The sequence below is a fragment of the Muscardinus avellanarius genome, assembly GCF_963383645.1.
Source record: "Muscardinus avellanarius genome assembly, chromosome: 16".
NCBI lineage: Eukaryota > Metazoa > Chordata > Mammalia > Rodentia > Gliridae > Muscardinus > Muscardinus avellanarius.
The window spans coordinates 18,031,089-18,056,211 of NC_137802.1; the positions used below are offsets into that span (position 1 = coordinate 18,031,089).

Consider the following 25,123-nt stretch of genomic DNA (forward strand, 5'->3'; position numbering starts at 1 on the left):
CTGAAACTTTAATTTTCTCTCTCCAGGTTGACTCCACAAATGTCACGACCCCATCCTCCAGACCTTGGATTGCCCAAATCAGACTCCGTGCGGGGCCAGCCGGGAAGGCCACACTTCCCAGACTCCCTGCGACCGAGGCGCGATCTGCACCAGAAACTTCAACTCCCGGCGTTCTGTGCGCTCCCGGGGGGCGGGGCTCCCGGCAGCGGCGCCCTGAAAGAGATGGCGGAGCCTGCCGGGTCGCCGCGGCGCTCGCTCTACAAGCAGGTGGGCTCGCCGACCTGGAAAGAGGCTTTCAGGCAGGTGAGCGTCGGGTTCGGACCACGGTCTCCTCTAGCCCATCCTCTAGGGCCGTGTTTGTCCTCTGCCTTCTCCTCAGCGCTGCTCTTCCTTGGCGGCGGAGGTAGACCCCGAATCCACCTCTGACGAGGGCTGGGGCTCGGCCACCGCCCGCCGCCTCCAGGGTCTCTGCCCCCCCTGGCTGTGGGGTTAGCCTGGGCTCGGTCCCAGGAAACTCAGGGTTTGAATGCGGGGTTTGTTTAAAACTTGAGGTGTTTTCACGATCGCACCCTCCGCCCCTCTGCAATAACACCAGCAGCTACTTACTGTTAAGTGGACAGGGAGAGTGGCAAGTTGACACGCGAGGTAGAAATTATTTCTAACCTATAGAGGAGTCAGAAGAACCTCAGTTACTAAGAGTACCTCACTCCAGCTTCAGCTTCTTCTGAAGTCAGTCAGCATCCTTCCTAGTAAGCAATTCATTCATCTCTCTCTCTCTCCCTCCCTCCCTCTGTTCTTCTCCCTCCCCTCTCTTGGAATCCCGAAAGTGGTGGATCTGTCCCGGGAAAATAATGTGATACCAGAAAGACTGTGTAGGGCAGGATTTCTCATCCGTGGCTTTTGGCATTTTGAGGAAGATGTTTGTTGTGGAGGACCGTTCTGTACATTATAATTATTTAGATGCAGCATCTCCAGCCTCCACCAACTAAGTGCCAGTAATCTTACTCTTATAGTTTGTTTTTCGTTGTACTGGGATTTAAACCCAGAGACATTCTACCTCTGAGCTACACCCCCAGCCCTATTTTTTTATTCTTTATTTTGAAACAGGGTGTCACTAAGTTGCAGCGGGCCACACTAAGTAGCTGAGGCCATCCGCTAACCCGCAGTACCCCTGTCTCATCCTCCCAAGTACTGAGATTACAAGCAAGTTCCACCACGCCCAGTACTTCTAGAGTTCTGACAGCCAAAAATGTCTCCCAGGCCTTTCCACACTTCCCCTGGGGGATGAAATCTCCTTGAAAAACTTTGTTGTACAGGGAGGCAGTTACCACAGCCATCTCTAAAGCAGCAAGAATTTGGAAGTAAGCTGGGCATGGTGGCACACACCTGTAATCCAGAACAGGGGAGGCTGAGACAGGAAGTTCACAGGTTCAAAGTCAGCCTCTGTAATTTAGCAATTTAGTGAAATCTTGTTTCAAAGTAAAAAATAGGCCAGGGGTGGTGGTACAGGGCTGTAATCCCAGTACCTGGAAGGCTGAGACAGGAGTATTGCAGTTTCAAGGACAGCCTAAGCAAGTATTGAGACATCAACTTAGTGAGACCCTGTTTCCAAATAAAAAATAAAATTGGGCTGGAGTGTAGCTCAAAAGTAGAATGAGGGTTCCATTCCCCAGTACCTAAATAAATAAATAAAAAGTAAAGCCGGGCATGGTGGCGCACGCTTGTAATCCCAGCATTCAGGAGGTTGAGACTGGAGGATCGCGGTTCATGGACAGCCTCAGCTACTTAGAGAGGCCCTCCGCAACTTAGACCCTGTTTCGAAATGAAGAATAAACAAAATAGGGCAGGGGGTATAGCTTGGAGGTCAAATGCCCCTGGGTTCCATCCCCAGACCCACAAAAAAAATTAAATAAAAAATAAAATAGGTTGGGGAGTATAGCTCAGAAGTAGCTATATGGAGCCTTATAAGGACTGGGCAAAGATATGCAAAATAGGAGTACAGTGGAAAATTTGTCTATAAATTTGCTTTAAAATTTTACCAACGAATATGAGGTCTTTTTGTTGTTGTTATTTTTGTTTAATAATGTAACTGATTTTTCCTGCATCTTGCTCTTCCCCCCCCCCCCAAGGGATGCCTGGAAAGAATGAGAAACAGCCGAGACAGGCTGCTGAACAAATACCGCCAGATTGGGAGCAATATGCCAGGGAGAGCTCAGAACACCCTTCTAGTGCAAGAGGTGATGGAAGAAGAATGGAATTCTTGGCAGTCAGGAGAGAGCTTTCCAGAGGCCTTGGGTCAGGTCAGGTTTGGATATAAGTTTTCACTGAGGGGGGGTTACACCACAAAGGTCTCCTTTCCTCTTTGTACCTGTTTATCCAAGTTCTCTGAACCCACCCATGTCCCAAGCCTCAATTAGAATGCTAACAGCCAACTGGGAGTGGTGGCTTGCAGGCTTGTAATCCCACTTTTTGGGAGGCTGAGACCTCGCAGATTAAGAAGACCCTCAACTACTTCATTGCTGAGATTGGCCTTGAACCTATGGTCTATTTCAGCTTCTCAAGTGCCAGGATTACAGGCATGTGCCACCATGCTCAGAATATTTTTAATAATTCTAAAAATAGTTTTGGAAGGTATGGGACATCAAAGAGCTGAATTAATATTTCAGAGCCTCAGCTGGGTGTGGTGGCGCATACTTGTAATCCCCGAACTTGGGAGGCTGAGATAGGAGGATTGCACAGGTTCAAAGCCAGCCTCGGCTACTTAGGCTCTCAGCAACTTAGTGCGACCCTGTGTCCAGTAAAACATAAAAATAGGTCTGGGAGTATAGAACAGAGTTAGAAAGCTCCTAGGTTCTATCCTTACTAACACACACACACACACACACACACACACACACACACACGTAGGGCCTATAGTGGTTTTTGCTCAGTTTAGTGAGGTTGGTAAAGGTTCATAAAAAATCATATTTTATGAAATTAAAATTATTAAAAAAAAAAAAAGAAACATTTCAGCCTGGAATCATCCCCTCCAAGAAACATCCATCACTTGCCGGGCACCATGACAGATGCTTTGCAGTCATGATCTCTAATTCTAAAAACCATTTTTAGGTTGATAGTTATAACTGTTTTTTAGTTTTGGGGTTTTTTTCTTTACTTTTTTATTTTAGTACTGGGGATGAAACCCAGGCGCATTCTTCCTCTGAGCTACACCCCCAGCCCTATTTTTTTATTCTATATTTTGAAACAAGAGCTCATTAAGTAGCCGAGGCTGTCCGCAAACCCAGATCCTCCTGTCTCAGCTGCCTCCCAAATGCTGGGATTGCAAACGTGTGCTACCACACCTGGCTGTTTTGTTTTTAACTGATGAAGAGAATTAAGCTTATTAAAGCTGAAAGACTCATCCAAGGCCATATGGCTGGTAGGTGGCAGAAATGGGGTTTGAACACAAGTTGTTTTTTTTTTCTTCCATACCATTCAGAGTTACTGTATAGAAAAATGGCAGAATAAACTGCACTTAATATCTTAGCCAAGCCGGGCGTGATGGCACAGGCTTGTAATCCCAGCATTTGGAAGGCTGAGATAGGAGGATTGTGGTTCAAGGACAGCCTCAGCTATTTAGTGAGACTCTATGCAACTCAGTGACACCCTGTTTCAAAATAAAACATAAAAAAATGGTCTGTGGGTGTAGATGGAACCCCTGGGTTTCATCCCCAGTACCACACACACACAAAAAAACTTAGCTAAAGTCATTTGTAAAACTTCATACATGGCCCACTATTCTTTGTGTGTGGGGGAGGGTGTACTGGGGATTAAATCCAGGAGCATTCTACTCTTGAGCTATACCCTTTGTCCTATTTTATTTTTTATTTTGAAACTGGATCTCAGCTGGGTGTGGTAGCACACAGTTGTAATTCCAGCTTTGGGGAGGCTGAGACAGGAGGATCACAGGTTTGTGGATAGCCTCGGCTACTTAGTGGGGCCCTTTGCAACTCACTGAGACACTTTCAAAAATAAAGAATAAAAAATAGTGCTGGGGGTATAGTTGGGAGGTAGAATGCCCCTGGGTTCCATCCCCAGTACAGGAAAAAAGAAAGAAGGAAGGAAGGAAGGAAGGAAAGAAGAAAGGAAGGAAGGAAGGAGGGAGAAAGAAATGGAGAAAGAAAGAAAGAAATTGGGTCTCACAAAGTTGCTTAGCCTGTCCTCAAACCTGTGATTCTCCTCTGTCTCAGCTTCTCAAGTACTGGGATCACAGGTACGCGCCACCACATGCAGCTGGCCTACTATTCTTATATGGCAATATCTATCTTTTATGATACCATAAGAACAAAATAAGTTCATTATGTTCTTATATGAATCTGGAAAACAAAGTGTTATCACAGATAACTCTTGTCCTCAGTCCCAAGGATTTATTTTATTTTATTTTATTTGCGGTACTAGGGATGGAACCCAGGGACATTCTCCCTTTGAGCTATACTCCCAGTGCAATTTTTTATTCTTTATTTTGAAACAGAGTCTCACTGAGTTGCAAAGGGCCTCACTAAGTAGCTGAGGCTGGCTGAGAACCATGATCCTTTTGTCTCAGCCTCCTAAATGCTGGGATTACAAGCGTGCACCACCAGGCCCAGCTAGTCCCAAGGATTTAGAACCTATTACTCAGAAGAAGGAAGCCCTTGATTCAACTATAGAAATGATTCAAATATGAGTATTCTATTTAGTTACAAGCACAAGAATCTGAAACCCCAGTTTTGAGTCATTTATATAGTAAGATCCAGCCTGGATTTGTCAGAATATTAAACCAAGAAGTCCCTGGAGAAGTCCCAGAGTGTTGACAAAATTCATTATGTTGGGAGGCATCTACACAGACTCGGAAAATGAAGTTCCTCAGGATGGCTTCACTTTAAGTCAACGTCTCTTCATGCTGCATATATTCCCTGGTGTCTGTTGGATGAAACACCATGGTTACCATGGGGTCTACTTTCTTGTAGTCTTGTGTTGACTTTTCTCTCACCCCAAAACCCAAAGGGGTACTGAAAGTGTTTTAGTGATTTGACCCAGACCAGATTTCAACATGTGATTTCCATACAGGAAGCAGTGCTCTGCTCCAGGCTGTACCCACACTTATCTTTGGATAAGGTGTGAGATAATCCAGAGCTGTAATGTGCAACCAGAACTTGTGGGTCTTAGTGAACTTTCTGAAGCAGGAACATCAGCTTGTCCCCAGAGATGATGGCTGTCAGCTTCAAGATCTTGTCACTCATGTAGTTTACCAGTTATTATGCAGCCTGAAATAGTAGGTGCTGTCGGGCCTGTCCATCAGCCGCTGAAGATCCTCCCTGATGTATTTTTGCGATCTTCTCAAACATTACATGGGTTTCTTCTTCAGTCAAAAGCCAGATTATTCCCCTGGGCTGGAGCACTGGATCTCTCATCCTTCAGTAGCAAGAATCAGAAGTCACATACCTGACCAGGCTTCTTTGTGTTTGATTTTTCTAGCTCAGTGGTGCCTAAGTACCAGACTGTGGACCTGTGGAATAAGTACAGCATAATCACTTGTGAAACAAAAAAGAAATTTAATTTTGCCTCTACCCTTGGAAGTGTGTGTGTGTGTGTGTGCGTGGTACTGGGAGTAGAACTCAGGGCATTATACCTCCGGGTGATATCTCCAGCCCTGCTAATTTTTTATTTGGAAACAGGGACTTGCTAAGTTTCTGAGATCCTCACTAAGTTGCTGAGGCTGACTTTGAACCTGTGATCCTCCTGTCTCAACCTCCCAAGTACTGGGATTACAGACATGTAACCCCCATACCTAACAGAAATTTTAATTCAATAGACATGAACTAGGAATCTTTTTTTTTTTTTTTTCCCCAGTACTGGGAATGGAACCCAGGGGTATTTTACCTTTGAACTACACCCCCAGCCATATTTTGGATTATTTGTTTTAAAACAGGGTTTTACTGAGTTGCAAAGGGCCTCACTAAGTAGTTGAGGCTGGCTGCGAACCATGATCCTCCTGTTTCAGCCTCCCAAATGCTGGGATTATAAGCGTGTGCCACCATACCTGGCTAACCCTAGTACTTTTTATTTCTTAACTTGAAACTGGATCTTACTAAGTTACTGCCACTTGCCTCAAACCTGTCATCTTCCTGAATCAGACTCCCACCAACTAATAGGATTTGAGGCATGTATCACCAAGCCCAGCTGAAATTGCACTTTTTAAAAAAGCCTCTAAAGAGCTGGGTACAGTGGCACACACTTGTAACCCCAGTACCTGGAAGGCTGAAACAGGAGAATTTCGGGTTTGAGGGCAGCCTTAGCAAGAAGTGAGACTCTCATCAACCTAACAAGATCCTGTTTCCAAATAAAAATTTAAAACTACAACAACAAATGCTGGCGAGGATGTGGAGAAGTGGGAACTCTAAAACATTGTTGGTGGTACTGCAAATTAGTGCAACCACTTTGGAAAACAGTATGGAAGTGTCCTCAGAAGAATGGAAACAAACTTACCATTTGATCCAGCAATACCACTTCTTCGAATCTACCCAAAAGAAAGGAAACCAAACTACCAAACTAATGCATGTGTATGGATGTTCATAGCTGCACAATTCACCATAGCCAAACTATGGAACCAGCCAAGATGTCCATCAACGGATGAATGGATTACAAAACTGTGGGATATGTACACAATGGAATTTTACTCAGCCATAAAGGAAAACACAATTAACATCATTTACAGGGAAATGGGTGGAACTTGAGGACATTATGCTAAGTGAGATTAGTCAATCACAATAAATCTGATGCTTTCCCTAATGTGCGAAAGCTAGGGAGAAATGGGTAACAGGAGGAACTCTAGATGAAAGAGATCCTATAGAGGAGCAAATAAGGTGACCTAACTGAGGGGATGGGAGGGGAGAAGAGGGAAACTCTCTAAAGCACATGATGTACTTAAACATATGAAAGTCAATCACTAAGCCAAGCATGGGAAGGAGGGATGGGGAGGGAATAGGCTGGGAATCGGGTAAGGGCTAATTGGGTGATGTGTGCACGTATGTCTCCACAAGTCTTTTATCCCATTAAGATGTATGACTACAATGCACCAATAAATTAAAATAAATAAAAAATAGGACTGCGGGTATCGCTCAGAAGTAGAATGCCCTTGAGTTCAGTCCCCAGTACCACATTAAAAAAAAAAAAAAGTAGGATAGAAACCATTTGTGATAGATCAGGAGGAGCACTGAATTGGAGGTCAAGAATTCTGGATTTTTAAATTTTAATTCTGGTTTTGCTACTGACAACCACACTCTGCCTTTTTTTTTTTTTTTTTTTTTTTTTTTTTTTTTTGTACTGGGGGTGAAACCCAGGGGCTTTTCTACCTCTGGGCTATACTCCCAGTCCTATTTTATACCTTATTCGGAAACAGGGTCTCACTAAGTTGCTGAGAGCCTCACTAAGTAGCTGTTCCTCTCCCTTTTTGAGCTTTAATTTTCACATTTATAAAATGAAGAAGATAGTGTTAGCATTATAAGGACTCTAATAAAACATAATAAAACCCTCAAGGCACTATGTAATCATACATTATTTAATGATCTATGTATCCTACACTATGCTAAATGTTTTCCTTATATAACCACAATTAGATTCAAGATAGCCTTTTCAGGTATGTTTTATTCCTATTGTAGAGGCTGAGTCTGAGGCTTACAAAGACTAGGAAATTTCCTATAATTATATAATCTTGGAAGACCAGATACTTAGCTGCTGCCCTGTACTGAGTCCCCCAGATTTGGTGCATTTATTTTGTCACTGGATAGTTTCATCTTTTGCCGATGATTCTCAGCATGACTGCATTACCCATTGCCAGGATTCTGCGAGAATAATGGACAGATTTTTTTCAATAAATCTGTATTAAGCCAGCTTTCACATATGAATCACTGTGGGCTTGGTGGCAGATAGATTCTTCAAATGGTTCTACTTTCTCTTACAGTTGGGCTTGTCATTGGACTTGGCTGTGCTGGAGGAAATCCAACAGGAGCTGATTGAGCAAGGTAACCCTGCAGAGTGGGCCTTCCTGCCTATATTTAGCTGTTGTAATATTGGCCTCCTCTCTTTGACTCATGATTAGATCTTAATTTCCATTCTGCCTCTTCAGTCAAGTATACAAAAATCTGTGTGGATGTGCATGTTAGCTACTGGTGATGGAACCCAGGGGCCTTCTACCTCCAGGATATATCCCCAGCCCTATTTTATTTTATTGCTGTACTGGGAATTGAACCCAGGGGCATTCTACCTATGAGCTACACCCCAAGATCTATTTGATTTTTATTTTGAAACAGGATCTTCTAAGTTGATGAGAGTCTCACTACTTGCTGAGGCTGTATTCGAACCTGAGATCCTCCTGTCTCAGCCTCTCAAGTACTGGGATTATAGGCATGTGCCACCGTATCCAGCTAGCCCTATTAATTATTATTATTATTATTATTTTATTTTATTTTATTTTATTTTAGAACAGAGTCTCACTAAATTGCTGCAAGCCTAAGTTGCTGAGGCTGTTCTCGAACCTGTGATCCTCCTGTCTTGGCAAAAGTCTCTGTTTTTACTCTGAATTCTTGGCTGTTTGTCTTCCTAATCATGTCTCCAGGGTGTTAAGCTTTGTATTTTTAACTTGTCATTCCATGATACTGTTTTCTCCTTGTGACCACCTTACAAGATAGTATTAGAATGGAATGTGGAGCAGGACGTTGTGCCTGTAATCCCAGTGGTCGGGAGGCTGAGACAGGAGGCTCTCAGGTTTTGTTTTGTTTTGTTGTGTGGTGCTGTGAATTGAACTCAGGGACATTCTACCTCACAGAGGTACACCTAGACCTATTTTTTTAGTCCCTATTTTGAAACAATCTCACTAAGTTGCAGAGGGCCTCACTAAGTAGCTGAGGCTGGCTGTGAACTTGCGATCCTCCTGTTTCAGCCTCCCAAGTACTGGGAAAGTACACCACCAGGCTCGGCTCAAGGTTCACAGGTTTGAGGCCAGCTTCAGCAATTTAGCAAGACTATCAACATTTAGTAAAACCTTTTTTCAAAACAAAAAAATAAAAAAGGGCTGGGATGTAGCTCAAACATAGAATGCCCTGGTCAATCCTGAGTACCCCCACACCCCAAATAAGGAAGTGGTGTTCTCATACAGGTTGCATAGCTAGAAACTGGAGCTGGGAAGCAAAGTTACGTGAATCCAATTACCAGTTTCTCGGTTTATTCTGTCCTGCCTCTCTATTAATAGGCTAAGCTGGGTACATCTATTTTCCCAGCTACTTGAGAGGCTGAGATGGAGGATCGCTTGAGCCCAAGAGTTTGAGGCAAGCCTAGGCAACATAGTGAGACTTTTCTTATTTTATGTATTTGTTTGTTTGTTTGTTTATTTATTTTTGCGGTAGTGGGGATGGAACCCAGAGGCACTGTACCTCTGAGCTACACCCCCTGCCCTATTTTTTTTATTATTCTTTATTTTGAAACAGGGTCTCACTAAGTTGCAAAGGGCCTCACTAAGTAGCTGAAGCTGTCTGCGGACCATGATCCTCCGGTCTCAGCTCCCCGAATGCTGAGATTACAAGTGTGCACCACTACACTTGGCAACTTTTCTTATTAAAAAAAAAAAGCTTTAAGCCGGGCGTGGTGGCGCTTGGGAGGCAGAGACAGGAGGATCGCGCAGGTTCGAAGCCAGCCTCACTGGCTTAAGAGACCCTGTTTCCAAATAAAAAAAATATATAAAAACAGGTCTAGGACTGTAGCCCGGAGGTAAAAGGGTTTCCAGGAACCCCCAGTACCACACACACACACACACAAAAAAAAAAAGCTTAAGCCAGGCATTGTGGTACACACTTGTAATCCCAGTACTTGGGAAACTGAGACAGGAGGATCACAGGATGGCAGCCAGCCTCAGCTACTTAGGGAGGCCCTCTGCAACTCAGTGAGACCCTGTTTCAAAATAAAGAATAAAATAGGGCTGGGGGTGTAGCTCAGAGGTAGAATGCCCCTGGGTTCCATCCCCAGTACCGCAAATAAATAAATAGCATTAGTTGGTTGTACAGTTTTGCCTGAATCTTTACTGTAAAGTAGAAGCCTCTGAAGGTGAAGTTTGGTCTTGAGTACAGAGTGACCTCCCACCAGCCCCCGCCCGGTACTAGGGATGGAACCCAGGAGCACTCTACCTCTGAGCTACACCCCAGCTCTATATTTAATTCTTTATTTTGAAACAGGGTCTCGCTAAGTTGCAGAGGGCTTCACTAAGTAGCTGAAGCTGACCACGACCTGTTATCCTCCTGTCCCAGCCTCTCAAGTATTAGGATTACAAATATATACCACCTACCTTGCTTTTATGTGTGTGTGTGTGTGGGGGGGGGTGGTACTGGGGCATTCTACCTCTGAGCTACAGCCCTATCCCGATTTTATTTTTATTTCAAAAGAGGCTCTCACTAGGTTGATGAAAGTCTTACTACTGGCTGAGGCTGTCCTCAAACCTTTGATCCTCCTGTCTCAGCCTCCCAAGAACTGGGATTACAAGTGTGCACAACCATGTCCGGCTCCCAATGCCTTTTCTTGCAGAACAGCTTATCGTCAGCGAGTACGAGAAGAGCTTGCAGTTTGATGAGAAGTGTTTCAGCATCATGCTGTCTGAGTGGGAGGCAAACCCTCTCATCTGTCCTGTGTGTGCCAAGTAAGTTTTCAAAAACTTTCAATATTATCGGTTCCAGTGCCCCACTCCAAAGTGAGTTAGGATCCCCCAACATTTGTTGCCTGAAAAGGTTTGGGGAGCTAGGTCTGGCAGCCATGACGACTGGGAATCCTAATCCTGCTTCTAGGTACAACCTGAGAATAACAAGTGGTGTGGTCGTGTGTCATTGTGGCCTGCACATTCCATCTCTTGTAAGTGTTTTACACACAGATTTTGTGTTTATTCTTTTTGAAGACCCTCCAGTTGTGGGCTGGAGTTGATTGTGTACACCTCTTCCCAATGTTGTGTTCAGTGTTGTCCCATTGGTAGCTTCACATCGGCCCTGGTGGGGATATACACAGCATGACATTGGCAGACACTACAAATCAGGGCCTCTACTCTCCTGGAGAGCCACCACTGCTTGTGGCCTTCAGAGAGATCCCACTTTAGGATTGGAAACACTTGTTTCTATCTGATCTTCCACGGAAATTTTTTACATTTGAAGACACCAGTATTCAGAATATAAGTTTCAGGGACCTTAAATGCAGGAGCCCTCTTTTCTGACAATCACAGGAACCACAGTTTGACAGTTTATTGAGCAGTTGGTTAAAGTAGCAAATTATAAAAGTCAAATATTTTCGGTAATTTTCAAACAACTTTGAAAATGTACGGTTGAGAGTGGAGCACACGCACTTAGTACCAGTACTTGGGAGGCTGAGCTAGGAGGATCTCAGGTTTGCAGCCAGCCTCAATTTAGTGAGGCCCTGTTTCAAAATAAAGACTAAAAAATATGGCTGGGGGTATAGCTCGATGGAATGCCTCTGGGTTCAGTCCCCAGTACAATAAGAAAAAAAAGTGTATAAATTTCATAGTTCGGAGTTTCCAGCTTCATTCCTATAAAGTTGATCAAGAAGCTGAATATGTATCTTTAGGATTTCTCTCCCTATCTTTTACCTTATTCAACAGGCTTTTTTTAGCAGCTTAATTTTTGAGTGATTCATAAAGTTTCTTCTTTCATCATAAAAATGAGACATTATTTTCATTTCCTTACATAGTATCATTGGCTTACATAATATGTAATTAAGTCATTTACAGTAGTAAGTTCATCTAGCACAAATAGATCTGGGAACAGACACGGTAGAGGCAGCGGGAGGTTAAAAAGCTGCCTCTGTCTCTGAATGTTCTTCGTGCCACCAGCGGCAGCCAGTGGGTTTCGTAGTAGGAGTAGAGGGCACTGGTTAATCCGGAGAGGTGGCTGGATCTGAGAGATCTTGGCAGAGTTACAGGCCCAAGAATGTCTTTAAAGCTCTGAGGAGCCACAGTTACCTTGGTTGACGTGAAGAATCAGGAGTTTTAACCTGCCGACTATCAAGGCTAGTTTGCGGTTGGGCTGTTTTATTTTTTAGTCTCCAGAGCTGACGGAACAGAAGCTCCGTGCCTGCTTAGAAGACAGTGTGAATGCACACAGTGCACACTGTCCCCACACTCCCGACTTCTCAGTTACTGAGGGAACGGAAGAAAAGCCCAGTCTTCTCATGAGCTGTCTGGTAAGCCTCCCACCTGGGTGCAAATAATGGCTTAGAGCAGGTAAATAATGTTTAATGCACTTTTGCTTTCTTTTGCTTTCTTTCTTTTTTTTTTTTTTTTTGGAACCCAGAGGCATTCTACCTCTGAATTTACATTACACCCCCCCCCCAGCCCTATTTTTTATTCTTTATTTTGAAACAGGGTCTCACTGAGTTGCAAAGAGCCTCACTAAGTAGCTGAGGCTGCCCGTGAACCATGATCCTCTGGTCTCAGCCTCCCAAATGCTGGGATTACAAACGTGCACCACCACACCCGGCTTTGCAGTTTATTTTGCTGAGGAATTTACTTTACAGAAAAGTGAAGGTCTCAAGTCCCCTCATTTTTAAAAGGCCAGCCACTCTCTGAAAGGGAGTTGAAGGCAGCCTCAAACCTTGCCAACAGCACCGGCCTGGGAATCGGGGCGTCTGGCACACTGCCTGCTCTACTTACATCAGTCTTGTACTCTGCAGATCACATTATAGCACAAGACTCTGTGCCACACAGATGGCCATCCTGTCACTACCAATGGGTGGACACAAGGCAGGAACACAGCAGGCAATGTCAGACATGTCTCTCAGCTGTCTACAGAGGTCCAAGGTTTGACTCTGGGCCCTAAGGAAATGCAGGTGTGAGGGACAGGGCCACACAAGTGGTCATGGGAGCTATTTGTCTTAGAAGCCTTAGCTTGCTATAAGAACCAGTGTCTTTCATTTATTTATTTATTTATTTATTTATTTATTTTGTTGTTGTTGTTGCGGGTCTGGGGATGGAACCCAGGGGCATTCTACCTCCAAGCTACACCCCCTGCCCTATTTTTTATATTTTATTTTGAAACCAGGTCTCACTGAGTTGCAGAGGGCCTCACTAAGTAGCTGAGGCTGTCCTTGAACTGTGATCCTCTGGTCTTAGCCTCCTGAATGCTGGGATTACAAGTGTGTGCCACCACACCCAGCTCAGTGTCTTTTATAATAACCATTGTAGTATAGCATACATAATGATCAAAAAAATATATATTATTATGCTTTCCAGGTCTCAGGCAAAGGGAACGGGGGGATATTAAGCACCCATGGCATTCATTTACTCAGTAAAACCAGACTCCTTGGTCACACTGTTGCAGTTCCCTGTTCAGGTCTCTGTCCTTGAGGGCAAGGACCATATCTTTATTTTTACTCCTAGTGCTTAATACCCAAATAGGAGCTTAATATGTTTGTATGACTGGGTTAAAGTGGGGGGAAGAGAAGTGAGGAGGCACAGGTTAGATGGCCTCAGCTTTGCCTTCTTAGGAAGAACACGTGAGTCCCCTACAGATTGTAATGGTAGTAGAGCTAGCATGGACCAAGTGCTGGAGAGGACGAGGATGACTACAAAGGGGAAGCAGCCAGGTGCAGTGGCGGATACCTCCAGTTCCAGCCACTCACGAGGCTGAGGGTCGACAGTCACAGGATGGCCACCTAGATCTTAGGACAGTCACTTGCCCAGGAGTTTGAGACCACCTAGGCACCTTAGCAAGCCCCTTTCTCAAATTAAGAAAGGGGAAACAAAGGACTGCCTGATTATTGAGTGTACTCCACTTGTCAGAGACCCAGGTTGTCCACTCACCTGACTCTCAGCTCAAGCAGCGGTGAGCCAAATGAATAGTGAGGTTCGAAAGGTGAAGCTGGGGGAGGTACCAGCAGTCTTAGAGCATGACTGACAATGCTGGCTCCAGCTGAGCAGGGAGACCACTGTTTTTGTTGAGTAAGGGGTTTCACAGCATAAATGAGAAACTGAAAAGAAAAAGGACAGAATAATCAGTAGGCTTTGGAACTCAAGATTTTGAGAGGTTGACATTTAGAATGTTCTACTGTGCCACAAGACCTTTAGTTTTCACAGAAGGGAAAGTCAAAGGCCACTGGGTTAAGATTCACTGAGGTCAGGCTGTAGGGTAATTCAGCATGGATACTGAGGGTAAGAAAGAAAATAGGAGCCGGGTGTGGTGGTGCACGCTTGTAATTCAGCATTTGGGAGGCTTGAGACAAGAGGATCGTGGTTCACGGACAGCCTCAGCTACTTAGTGAGGCCTTCCTCAACTCAGTGAGACCCTGTTTCAAAATAAAGAATTAAAAAATAGGGCTGAGAGTGTAGCTTGGAGGTAGAAAACCCCTGGGTTCCATCCCCAGTACCACAGAAGAAAAAAAAAAAAGGAAGAAAAATAGGTGTAGATGGTAATATATGAGACTTGAAATTTGAGATGTGACAATGGTTTGAAACTAATCCTGGAGATGGAATGTGCTAAGCCACCTGTTAGCAGTTAAATCTTTCAGAGAAAGCTAAATATATTGCATATGGAAGCAACAAAAGCTACAGAGAGACGGGATTCCTTAGCATAGGTATGGGGCTGAGCCAGCAAGGAATGGGGCACCAGTTTTGTGCTTTCTCATAATACAATTAAGAAAGGTATTAATGGGTCTCCAAGTTGTTTTTGCTAGTATGTATGGTATTTACCTCCCCCGTGCCAGTTTCAATCTTGTATTGAGGTTTTTTTGTTTTGTTTTTAAGCAGTATTAGAGATAGAACCCAGGGGCTTTCTACCTCCGGGCTATACTCCCAGACCTATTTTATATTTGGAAACAGGGTGTCACTAAGTTGCTGAGAGCCTAAGTACAAGGCTGGCTTCCAACCTGTGTGATCCTGTCTCAGCCTCCCAAGTACTGGGATTACAAGTGTGCCCACCAACAGGGTCTCGTAAGTCATGGAGGGCCTCAAACCCATGATCCTTGTGTCAGCTTCCCAAGTACTAGGATTACAAGTGTGCCCACCACGCCCTGTGTACAGAGTCTGATCTAGCTATGTAAGCTCGTTAGTCTTTGTGGCCGCTGGATTCCTATGAGGATAGTTTATATCTCCAGGTTGATCTCATTTGAAATGACATAGATGCTGAAGGCTGCAGGTCAGGTCCAGCAGAGCCCAGGAACTGAGCTCATGAATGTTCCCTTTGACCAACTGTTTCACTGAACTAATTCACAACTAAGCTTGGGTGGCATCACGTAAAGTGTAGGAATAACTGTAGTGTAACGTCTGATCACAACATTTAACCGTAAGTTGAGGTAATGTTCAAGACTAATTCCGTTCATGCTGTTTTCTTTTTACTTTTGTGATACTGGGAATTGAACACATGGGCATTGTACCTCAGAGCTACACCTCCAGCCCTATTGTTATTTTGAAACAGTCTTGCAAGGTTGATGAGAGTCTCAGTACTTTGAGGCTGTCCTTGAACCTGCCAGCCTCCTGTCTCAGCCTCTCAGTTCAAGGATTACAGGTGTGTGCCTGTAATCAAGTCACTATGCCTGGCTTGTCTTCTCTTTAAATCTAGGTTTGTGATACTTGGGCTGTGATCCTCTAGCGCCAGCCTGGACTCATCATTCTACTGGGTTCAAAACAACTCACTCCCTCTGAAAAGGAGCCTTGTATATAGAAACCTTTTATTTGTAATTTATTTTGTATTAAAACTTTTCAAACACTTCTGTTCTTGGAGTTTTAATGCAAGTTGAAGGTAAAGAAATAAAGACAAACTACCTTAGAGGAGATAAAGCAATTTTATTGTCCATCATGTTATACAAAAATCTAGAAACCATAGATTTATACAGGAAAACCCCCAAATGAATAAATGGAGGTGCAAAAGCAATAATTTAAATTTGCTGTTTTTTCCCCATGATATTAGAATACTAACCATTTCAAACCAGTTTCTGGTATCAGGGTAGATTTTATTCCCTGGCCAGACCTCACCATAAAATTAAGGCCTTCATTGTCTCTGACTGCTCTACTGGCTCTTGACAAAACTTTTGAGGTCTTCAAGAAAAGAAATGTACTCCTGGTGCTCCAGGGCTGTGCTGAGCTCCACCAGCTCATCTGCAAAAGTGTTGTCCACCCCTCGGTCCGCAAGGAAATCCATTAGGTGGTCATACAAGGCCTACGAAGAAAAACACTAGTTAGAAAAGATGATCAGCCATGGTTACTATTAAGGGGGGGAGGGGTAATGGGAATTAAACTCAGGGGTGTTCTACCTGCAAGCTTTTTATTCTAAGTTATTGAGGGTCTCGCAAAGTTGCTGAGGCTAGCCTCAAAACTGATCTTCCTTTCTAAGACTCCCAAGTACTAAGATTACAGGCATGGGCCACCACACCTGGCTACTAATTTTAAAAAATGCTTCTCTCTCCTTGAACCAGGACTCTCCCCTGCAAGGCCTGCATGCCCTTCACTGCCTATCTTACCAATACTCACCCAATCCAGGGAATCTGTGTTGAGTGTATAATTTGTGTCCTTCCATTCAGACTCGCCAGTCGCCTGAAAGCTAACTTCCTTGATAGAGAAAATGTCACTCTCAGCCTCCTCCTCTTGTCCAATCTGAGAAGAAACAGTATTTGGAGAAAATGAAGGATTCTCAAAAATAAGCCAGAACTGCACAAGGAAAAAGGTTTAGCACTTCGAGACTCACCAGGCGCTAACCTGCTCTTTCCTCATCCCCACATCTGGTCTAGAAAGTCTTACAAGTATCTGCTAAATGACCAGGCAGGTCCCAGGAGACACTCGTGCCTGAGGTGCTGAGGGATCCTACATACCTCGTCCTCTGGATAGTGACAGTCCAGTACTAGAGCCTTCTTGCCATCACTCTTGGTAACTTCAACCACAAAATTGGGAGTTGACGTCAGTTCAGGCTGAGGAAACAAGAACAAGTTAGTATCTGCCATTGCTGGAAGAGGGCCATGTCTGGACCAAAGGTCTCACCTAGTTCAGATAGCCACTGCTATTGGATAGTTAGTCATTTTTACAGTCTTATGGTATCCAAATAAAGATCCTAGAATCTTTGTCTAGGAGTGTCTGGCTTCTGTTAGCACCCTACTTTTAATTTAAAAGAACATAGTGGGTTTAAGCCCCAGCTACATACCAGTGAATTGAGTTCTAGATCAGTCCCTTACCCTTCCGGGCCTGTTTCTCCACTCATACTCTGCAGAGGTGGCCTCAAGATCTAAAAACCTTTGAGCCAGGCATGGTGGCGCACGCTTGTAATCCCAGCATTTGAGGCTGAGACCAGAGGATCGCGGTTCTCGGACAGCCTCAGCTACTTAGTGAGGCCTTCCTCAACTCAGTGAGACCCTGTTTCAAAATAAAGAATAAAAAATTGGGCAGGGGATGTAGCTCAGAGGTCAAATGCCTCTGGGTTCCACCGCCAGACCCGCAAAACAACAAAAAGATCTAAAAACCTCCTTCCAGTTTGGCTGTTCCAGGAATCTTTCCTTAATATGGACCAGATCAAAGCTCGGCACAGTTGGCTCTACACGAGTGACCATCCTAATGGCTGAGTAATGGCAGCCCTCCTTCTGACGAGGGCCTTGGGAGCAGACTGAGTCCAAGATCAGTGAGCAGTCACGGGCGTGGCTGAGACAGAAGCACACCAGAGGGCCATGCTCTCATGCAGGGCACAAGATAATACTGATGCCTGCTCAGTCAGACAGAATGTGACCTGAGGCCTTCCTATTAGTTTCTAGGACAGGCACACTACTCCCTAAAATGTGTGAAGATAGGGTTCCACCCAGATCCAAGAGAGCCAGAAACTAAGGACTTATCTCACCTGTTTTAGGTGTTAAAATCTCTGGCCAGTGGCTTTCCTATCTTGGTTAAATGGGTGGTGTTTACAGTCAGCTCGCACAGAATAAGAACATTCCTCATCCTGAAATACTCCAAATGATAATCATTTTTGTTTTTAGTGTGTGTGTGTGTGTGTGTGTGTTTCTAGGGATCGAATCCAGGGGCATTCTACCTCCGAGCTACACCCCCAGCCCTATTCTTTATTCTGAAACAGGCTGTCACTAAGTTGTGGAGGGCCTCCCTAAGTAGCTGAGGCTCTCAGCCTCCCAACTACTGGGATTACAAGTGTGTGTGCCACTACACCCAGCTTCAGATGATAATCTTGATATCAAACATCTCCCATCACAAGAAGGGCCAGACAGTTTCAGTTCCTTTCTATTAAGAGACCACAAGCCTAAGCCAGGGTTGGTGGCGCACAATTGTAATTCCAGCATTTTGGAGGCTGAGACAGGAGGATCACAGTTTGTGGACAGCCTCAGCTACTTAGTGAGGCCCTCTGCAACTCAGTGAGACCCTGTTTCAAAATAAGGAATAAAAAATAGGGCTGGGGTGTAGCTCAGAGATAGAATGCCCCTGGGTTCCATCCCTAGTACCACAAAAAAAGGAAGGGAAAAAAAAAAAAAAAGCCTGAGAGACCACAGGCCTAACTCTGCAGCCTGAGTCTGCAAGTGGCAGTGCATTCATCCCCAGAATGACAGGCACACCCCTAAAGCCAAAGCAGGCCAAAGGCCATTGGTTCTGATGCTCTGTTAAGTTTCAAGGATAGATATATGTTGCCTTCTCGCTTCTAACATCAGAGGAATTTCAAAAAGAAAAAAGAACCAGTTCTTCTTGCTCATTGAAACTGACAAAAAGTCTGGTGGAATGCAACGATCTTACCTCCTGTTCTTCAACCTTCTGCCCTTGTGAGGGCTCCTCCTCACTGTCAAATGTTGGTGGGATGCTATTGTTGATGTTGAAAGTGACAGTGATCCTAAAAAGGCAAACAAAAAACAAAATGCGAACTTAACAGGAATGCTGAAACAATGTCTCCATTCCTAGCTAGGTGTGCATCTGAACTAAAGTATAGAACTTCAGAAGGGGCTGTCCTCTATCCCACCTGAGACACACTCAGGAGGCCTGAAGTATGCCTACATGTGGTAGAGCACTAACTAGCCCAGTGTGCGTGAGGCCCTGCTTCATCTATCCAGATCCCGGGCTACTTCCATTAGCAAGCACCCCAGGGCCCACTGCCATGTAACCACTGGCTAGCTCAGGCACAGCCCATTGACACTGCCCACCTGGTCTTTCTAGAAGAAACTAGTGGGATGGGATAAAAACCCCTTTTAAAACTTAATAGTTGGGCGTGGTGGCACACACCTGTAATCCCAGTACCTGGAGGCTAAGACAGGAGGATTGCAGGTTCGTGGCAAGCCTCAGCTACTTAGTGAGGCCCTCCACAACTTAGCAAGAACCTGTTTCAAAGCAAAGAACAAAAAAACAGGATTAGGGGTGTAGCTCAGAGGTAGAACTCTTGGGTCCAATCTCCAGTACTACAAAAAACAAAAACAAAAAAATACCATAATATCTGCCTCTGAAGGAGGCCTTACAGAAGCAGAAACACTAACCAATGACAACTTTAAGGGTGTAAGAATCCTCACCTGACAAATCATGTCCCTCCTTTTAGGTCAAAACACGTGAACTGAGGTTTAGAACTAGAAGTGCTGGGCTGCACGACTCCAGCAGGTCCTACCCCATACTAACTGGCTGCCTTGCCATGAAGCCACTTTACCACAGGGAGAAAGACAGTTCAAGGTTAAGCCACAAAACAGGTCTAAGCCGGGCGTGGTGGCGCATGATTGTAATCCCAGCATTGGGGAGGCTGAGACCGGAGGATCACAGTTCGCGGACAGCCTCAGCTACTTAGTGAGGCTCTTCACAACTCAGTGAGACCCTGTTTCAAAATAAAGAATAAAAAATAGGGCAGGGGGTGTAGCTCGGAGGTCAAATGCCTCTGGGTTCTGTCCCCAGACCAGCGCAAAAAAAAAAAAAAAAAAAAAAAAAGTCTAGTCAGCAGCAGTGCTGACTAAGCTGAGCTCCCGGGCACAGAAATGAAGTAATGTTCATCAGCGCATTATTTATAGTGGCTGAAATCTGGCCATGAAAATGCTCAGGAAATGGCATAGGTGAAGTTACTGAATATACATTTGATCTCTGTATGGAGGAAAACTCGCTATATCCCAGACAAAAACAAGCCAGAGAACTCTACTTCACACCACATACAAAAGCTAATGCAACATGATCACAGACCTAACCATAAGAGCAAAAACTATAAAACTCTTAGAATACAGACACACAGCATATAGTGTCACGTCCTTGGATGAAGCAGTGGTTTCTTAGGATACTGAAAACATCAAGTGACAATAAAAACAGGTAAGCTTGACTATCAATATAAATCCTTTTGGCTGGAGGTATAGCTCATGGTCACTACCACTATGAGGCCCCGTATTCAGTCCTCCACCAAAAACAATTTAACAGGGGCAAAAAGCAGACATGCATTTTCACTGTCTCTTGCCAGGTGACACTGAACCACGTAGGACTCTCATCAAGGACAGCACCAGATGCAGTCCACAGACCTTGCAGAACCCCGGGCCAAACATACCTTTCACTGAACATGCTTTTTCCCCCTCTTGGAGGGGTTAGAGGGGCTCCATCTGAATGCAACTGGGGTTAACCCTCAGGCACATGCTGGCAAGCACTTACAAATCAGGAAATACCTCACTTGGGTATTTCCTCAGGGTAATGAAAAACACGAATGCACAGGTCAGAGGACACTACCAAGAAAGCGAAAACCCCACAAGATGGAAGAGAAGTTGCACAGCAAAGCTGATACAGCTGTACCCAGAATGAAGAACTCTTGCAACTCAACAATAAAAAGACAAATGGAGCCAGGCATGGTGGCACACACTTGTAATCCCAGTGAGGCGGAGAATCGCAGTTCGCGGACAGCCTCGGCTACTTACGCCCTCCACAACTTAGTGAGACCCTATTTCAAAATAAAGAATAAAAAAATAGGGCAGGGGGTGTAGCTCGCAGGTCGAATGCCCCCGGGTTCCATCCCCAGGCCCGCAAAAAAAGACAAACGGCACAAATTAAAACCAGGCCGAGGGTCTGCATAGACATTCTCCAAGGACAATACACAAATGGACAACAAACACAAAAAGATGTCCAACATAAGCTGGCACATTGGAGCCAGGCGTGGCGGCACACGTTGTAATCCCAGTACTTGAGAGGGTAAGGCAGGAGAACTGTGGGTTCCCAGCCAGCCTCAGCTACTAAGTGAGGACCTCTGCAACTTTTTTCATAATAAAGAATAAAAAATCAGGCTGGGGGAGTAGCTTGGAGGTAGAATGCCCCTGGGTTCAATCCCCAGTATCAAAAAAAGGCTGGGCATGGTGGCACAAGCTTGTAATCCCCGTGCTTGGGAGGCGGAGACAGGAGGATCGTGCAGGTTCAAAGCCAGCTATGCTGGCTTAAGAAACCCTGTTTCAAAATGAAAAAAGTATAAAAATAGGTCTGGGAGTGTAGCCCGGAGGTAGAAGGGTTTCTAGGAACCCCAGTACCACCACCACCACCAAAAAAAAAAAAAAAAAAAAAGCTGGCCCATTGGTGCACGGGTGCAATGCCAGTTATTGGGAGGCTGAGACAAGAGGATCACAGGTTCAAGGACGGCCTTAGCAAATAGAAAGACTCTCATTAATCTAGAGAGACTCTGTTTCAAAAATTAATAGGGCTGAGAGTATAGCTTGGAGGTAGAATGCCTGCGTTCAATCCCTACAATGTAACTATTGTTAACAAGGATGTGGAGAAATTAGGACCTTCATACATTGCTGGTGGGATTATAAAATGGTGCATCAGTTGGGAAAAACATTCTGGCAGTTCTTCCAACAAAGAAAGCTATCACATGACCCACTAATTTTATACATAGGTATGTACCCAGGAGAAATTAAATCCTATGCCCACAGAAAAACATGTATAAATATTCACTACATAATTCACAACAGCCAAAAGGTTGAAATAAGTTAAATGTCCATCAACTAAAGCATGGATAAATAAAATGTGATATCCTCACATAATGGAGTCTTACTTAGCCACAAGAAGAAACTAAGTGCTTATACAAGCGACTATAACATGGATGGACCTTGAAAACATTATACCAAGTGAAAGGAAGACATAAAAGGCAACATGATTCCATTTTTTACATAATGTCCAAAACAGACAAGGTAGCTTAGTGGTTTCCAAGGGTCACAAGGAGGGAGGAATCATATTGGAATGATGACAAAAACCAGATAATGGCAACATGCATAACTGAATCCTTAGAACCACCAAGTTGTATACTTTATTTATTGTGATGCTGGGGATGGAACCCAGATGCTTTCTATTTCTACCTTTGGGCTACGCTCCCAGACCTATTTTCTATTTTATTTGAAAACGGGGTCTCACTAATTGCTGAAAGACCCACTCAGTAGCTGAAGCTGGCTGTGAACATGCAATCCTCCTGTCTCAGCCTCCCAAGTACTGGGATTACAAGCATGCACACCATGCCCGGCTTAAGTTGTGCACTTTAATCTGAATTTTATGGTACATAACTTAAGCCTCAGTAAAACTTTCATTAGAAATCCCGTTTCTAAAAAATCTGTAATAGGATTATGGATGACCTTATAACAGAATAGTATAAATAATTTAACAATTTAGGGGAAGGAGGAGGTAGTAGGACTAGGTCAAGAATTTTGTTTCATTCAGAGGGCTTTACAACTTTGTAACCTCATCCTGTTACTTATGAGTTACATATCTTGCATTTTCATTAATAGTAAACATTAGCCAAAAGGGGCCAGTTATCTCTGAACCTTTACCTAGACACAAACTGAATTTGTCAATACTAGTGGGGTATGGTGGGCGCATGCTTATAATTCCAGTACTTGGGAGACTGAGACAGGAGGATCACAGGTTTATGGCCAGCCTCAGTTACTTCATGAGATCCTGTTTCAAGATAATGAATTTAAAAAGGGCTGGGGTATAGCTCAGAATGCCCCTAGGCTCAATTCCCCCCCCCCAAAAAAAAACCAAGAACTTGCATGCCTAATTTTAGGCAGGTCACAGACCTGCCTGACCAAAAACCAGCCCACAGCAAGTATGTGTTGAGTAAGTGAGCTACCTGCAGTTTAGAGTTACCCTGACTGTTTGGGGGATGGCTCAGGGCAGGTCCTGCAGGGTCATGAATTCGGTCTCCTGGAATCCTCAGTCTCTAGATCAGTACTTACTTTTCCCCTGCAACTTTTCGCACTAATTTAGCTTCTGTCCCATTTACTTCCAGCTCCCAACCTCCAGACATCTTGGGGAGGGACTTATGCTTCTGAATTTTCTTTTCTTCCTTTATTTCATCCGTCAGGAACTCAACAAAAGCTTTGTCTCCTAGAAAGGAGATTCAGAAAGAGAAGTCAATTGTCTAAAGTATACAACAGGAGCCGGGCGTGGTGGCACATGCTTGTAATCCCCGCGCTTGGGAGGCGAGCCAGCCGTGCTGGCTTAAGAGACCCTGTTTCCAAATTTTAAAAAAGTATATTGGTCTGGGAGTGTGGCCAGGAGGTAGAAGGGTTTCCCGGAACCCCAGTACCACCAAAAATAAATAAAATACAACAGTTGCCCAGATTGCTGCAGTCAGAAATCTGAACATGAACTATTCCTAATCTCTTTGCCACTATGGTTGCTCTAGGACCTTGGACCTTAGTCCTAATTCACACCACAAAGCCTCAGGTTCCTGTTCTGTAACAAACAACCCTGATGTACCCCCCCCACTAGTAAGTGGGAAGCTGAGCTCGATTCTGGAAAAGTTACTTCCACTTATTAATTCATTATCCCCTACTGCTATTAGCAAAAAAAAAAAAAAGTCCAATCGCCCTCTGATTTCACTTGCCAAGACATAAACCGTGCTACCAACCACGACACTGGGCCTTCCCAAAGCTCCATTTTTAAGACTAAGACTAATACCCTTCGGAATTTAACTCGATGCAGCCCCCACGGCGGAGCCCCGGGTGGACAGCGGAGGAGGCAGGCGCCCCGAGGCCCCGCCCGCTGGTCGCCAATCAATGGGAAGGAGTCCTCCCCAGGCCCCCGATCCGCATCCCGGCGCCCCCGCCCGGCCCACGCGCGCGCCCCCCACCTTCCGTGTGCAGCGCGCCGCAGCCGCAGCCGCAGCCGCAGGGCCCGGGAGGCTGCAGGAGGCCGGGCCGCCGCGCCGACCCCGCGCGCACGCAGAGGAGCCCGAAGGGCCGGAGGCATGGCCGCGTGGCCGGCTGCAGCAGCTGCCGGAACGGCGCGGCGGGCGTGGCGGCGCGGAGGCCGGCGGCCGCGGCGCCCAGGCGGGGCACCCAGCGCAGCAGAGGCAGCATCGCGGAGCCGGCGGCGGACACGTGCGGCTGGAAGGACGACTGGTGACTTCACGCCGACCCGGAAGTCCCGCCCTCTCCCGGGGGCGCTTCCGGTGCCGCCCGGAAGCCCGGAGACCCCGGGGCGGGACCGCGCCCTCTGCTGAGGACCCCCGGCGCGACCCCTGGTGACTGTGGCTCCCGACCGCGGCTCTCAGCGGAGTCGGTCCGAAGCCTTGTTTCTTGCCACAGGCTGTTCATATTCTCCCACTTTCCACCCACCGTCTTCGTTCTTAAACCTCGCCGCGGGCTTTCTGAATTCGTGGGATGCGCTCTTGACGCCCCCTGGGCACATCAGGCCAGACTCCCATGGTCACCTCCTTTAGGAGGCCTTCCTGGAACCCCCTCACTTGCACCAGAAAGATGCTCAGGCTTGTGCACACCGAGAAGCTTTTCTTCATTCTTTTCAGCACAAACTCCTGGAGCTTTGCTCATTGACCTGACAGCATCCTCTTGCCCACACAAAAATTATGACACCCATAATAACAGGACCCATGATCCCCCCCCCTCGAACTTTTTTTTGAGTGTGTGGTACTGGGGGTGGAACCCGGGGGCTTTCTACCTCCAGGCTACACTCCCAGACCTATTTTCTATTTTATTTGGAAACAGAGTCTTACTAAGTTGCTGAGAGCCTCACTAAGTAGCTGAGGCTGGCTTTGAACCTGAGCGATTCTCCTGTCTCAGCCTCCCAAGCGCGGGGATTACAAGCGTGAGCCACCTCGCCCTGCTCCCCCCAACTGTGTGTGTGTGTGTGTGTGTGTGTGTGTGTGTG

The 25,123-nt window shown here is 45.3% G+C and overlaps 2 protein-coding genes across 3 annotated transcripts; one reads left to right on the plus strand and one right to left on the minus strand.

Annotated features, from left to right (window-relative positions):
- Positions 1 to 222: 222 nt before the first annotated feature.
- Positions 223 to 15,644, plus strand: RPAIN (RPA interacting protein; the record flags this gene model as incomplete). 2 transcript variants are annotated; one of them, XM_080713185.1, is made up of 7 exons in its annotated part: positions 223 to 303; positions 2,130 to 2,300; positions 7,979 to 8,039; positions 10,588 to 10,699; positions 10,845 to 10,908; positions 12,103 to 12,243; positions 15,615 to 15,644. In XM_080713185.1, 7 exons carry the CDS (start codon positions 223 to 225, stop codon positions 15,642 to 15,644), a joined length of 660 nt encoding a protein of 219 aa, XP_080569311.1. The 2 variants fall into 2 exon arrangements, with proteins under 2 accessions (XP_080569311.1, XP_080569312.1); XM_080713186.1 differs by lacking the exon at positions 12,103 to 12,243.
- A 417-nt stretch (positions 15,645 to 16,061) lies between these two features.
- On the minus strand, positions 16,062 to 24,315 carry C1QBP (complement C1q binding protein; the record flags this gene model as incomplete). The annotated part of the gene is made up of 6 exons (XM_080713461.1): positions 16,062 to 16,211; positions 16,523 to 16,645; positions 16,861 to 16,956; positions 18,767 to 18,860; positions 23,188 to 23,338; positions 24,087 to 24,315. 6 exons carry the CDS (start codon positions 24,313 to 24,315, stop codon positions 16,062 to 16,064), a joined length of 843 nt encoding a protein of 280 aa, XP_080569587.1.
- Positions 24,316 to 25,123: the final 808 nt, after the last annotated feature.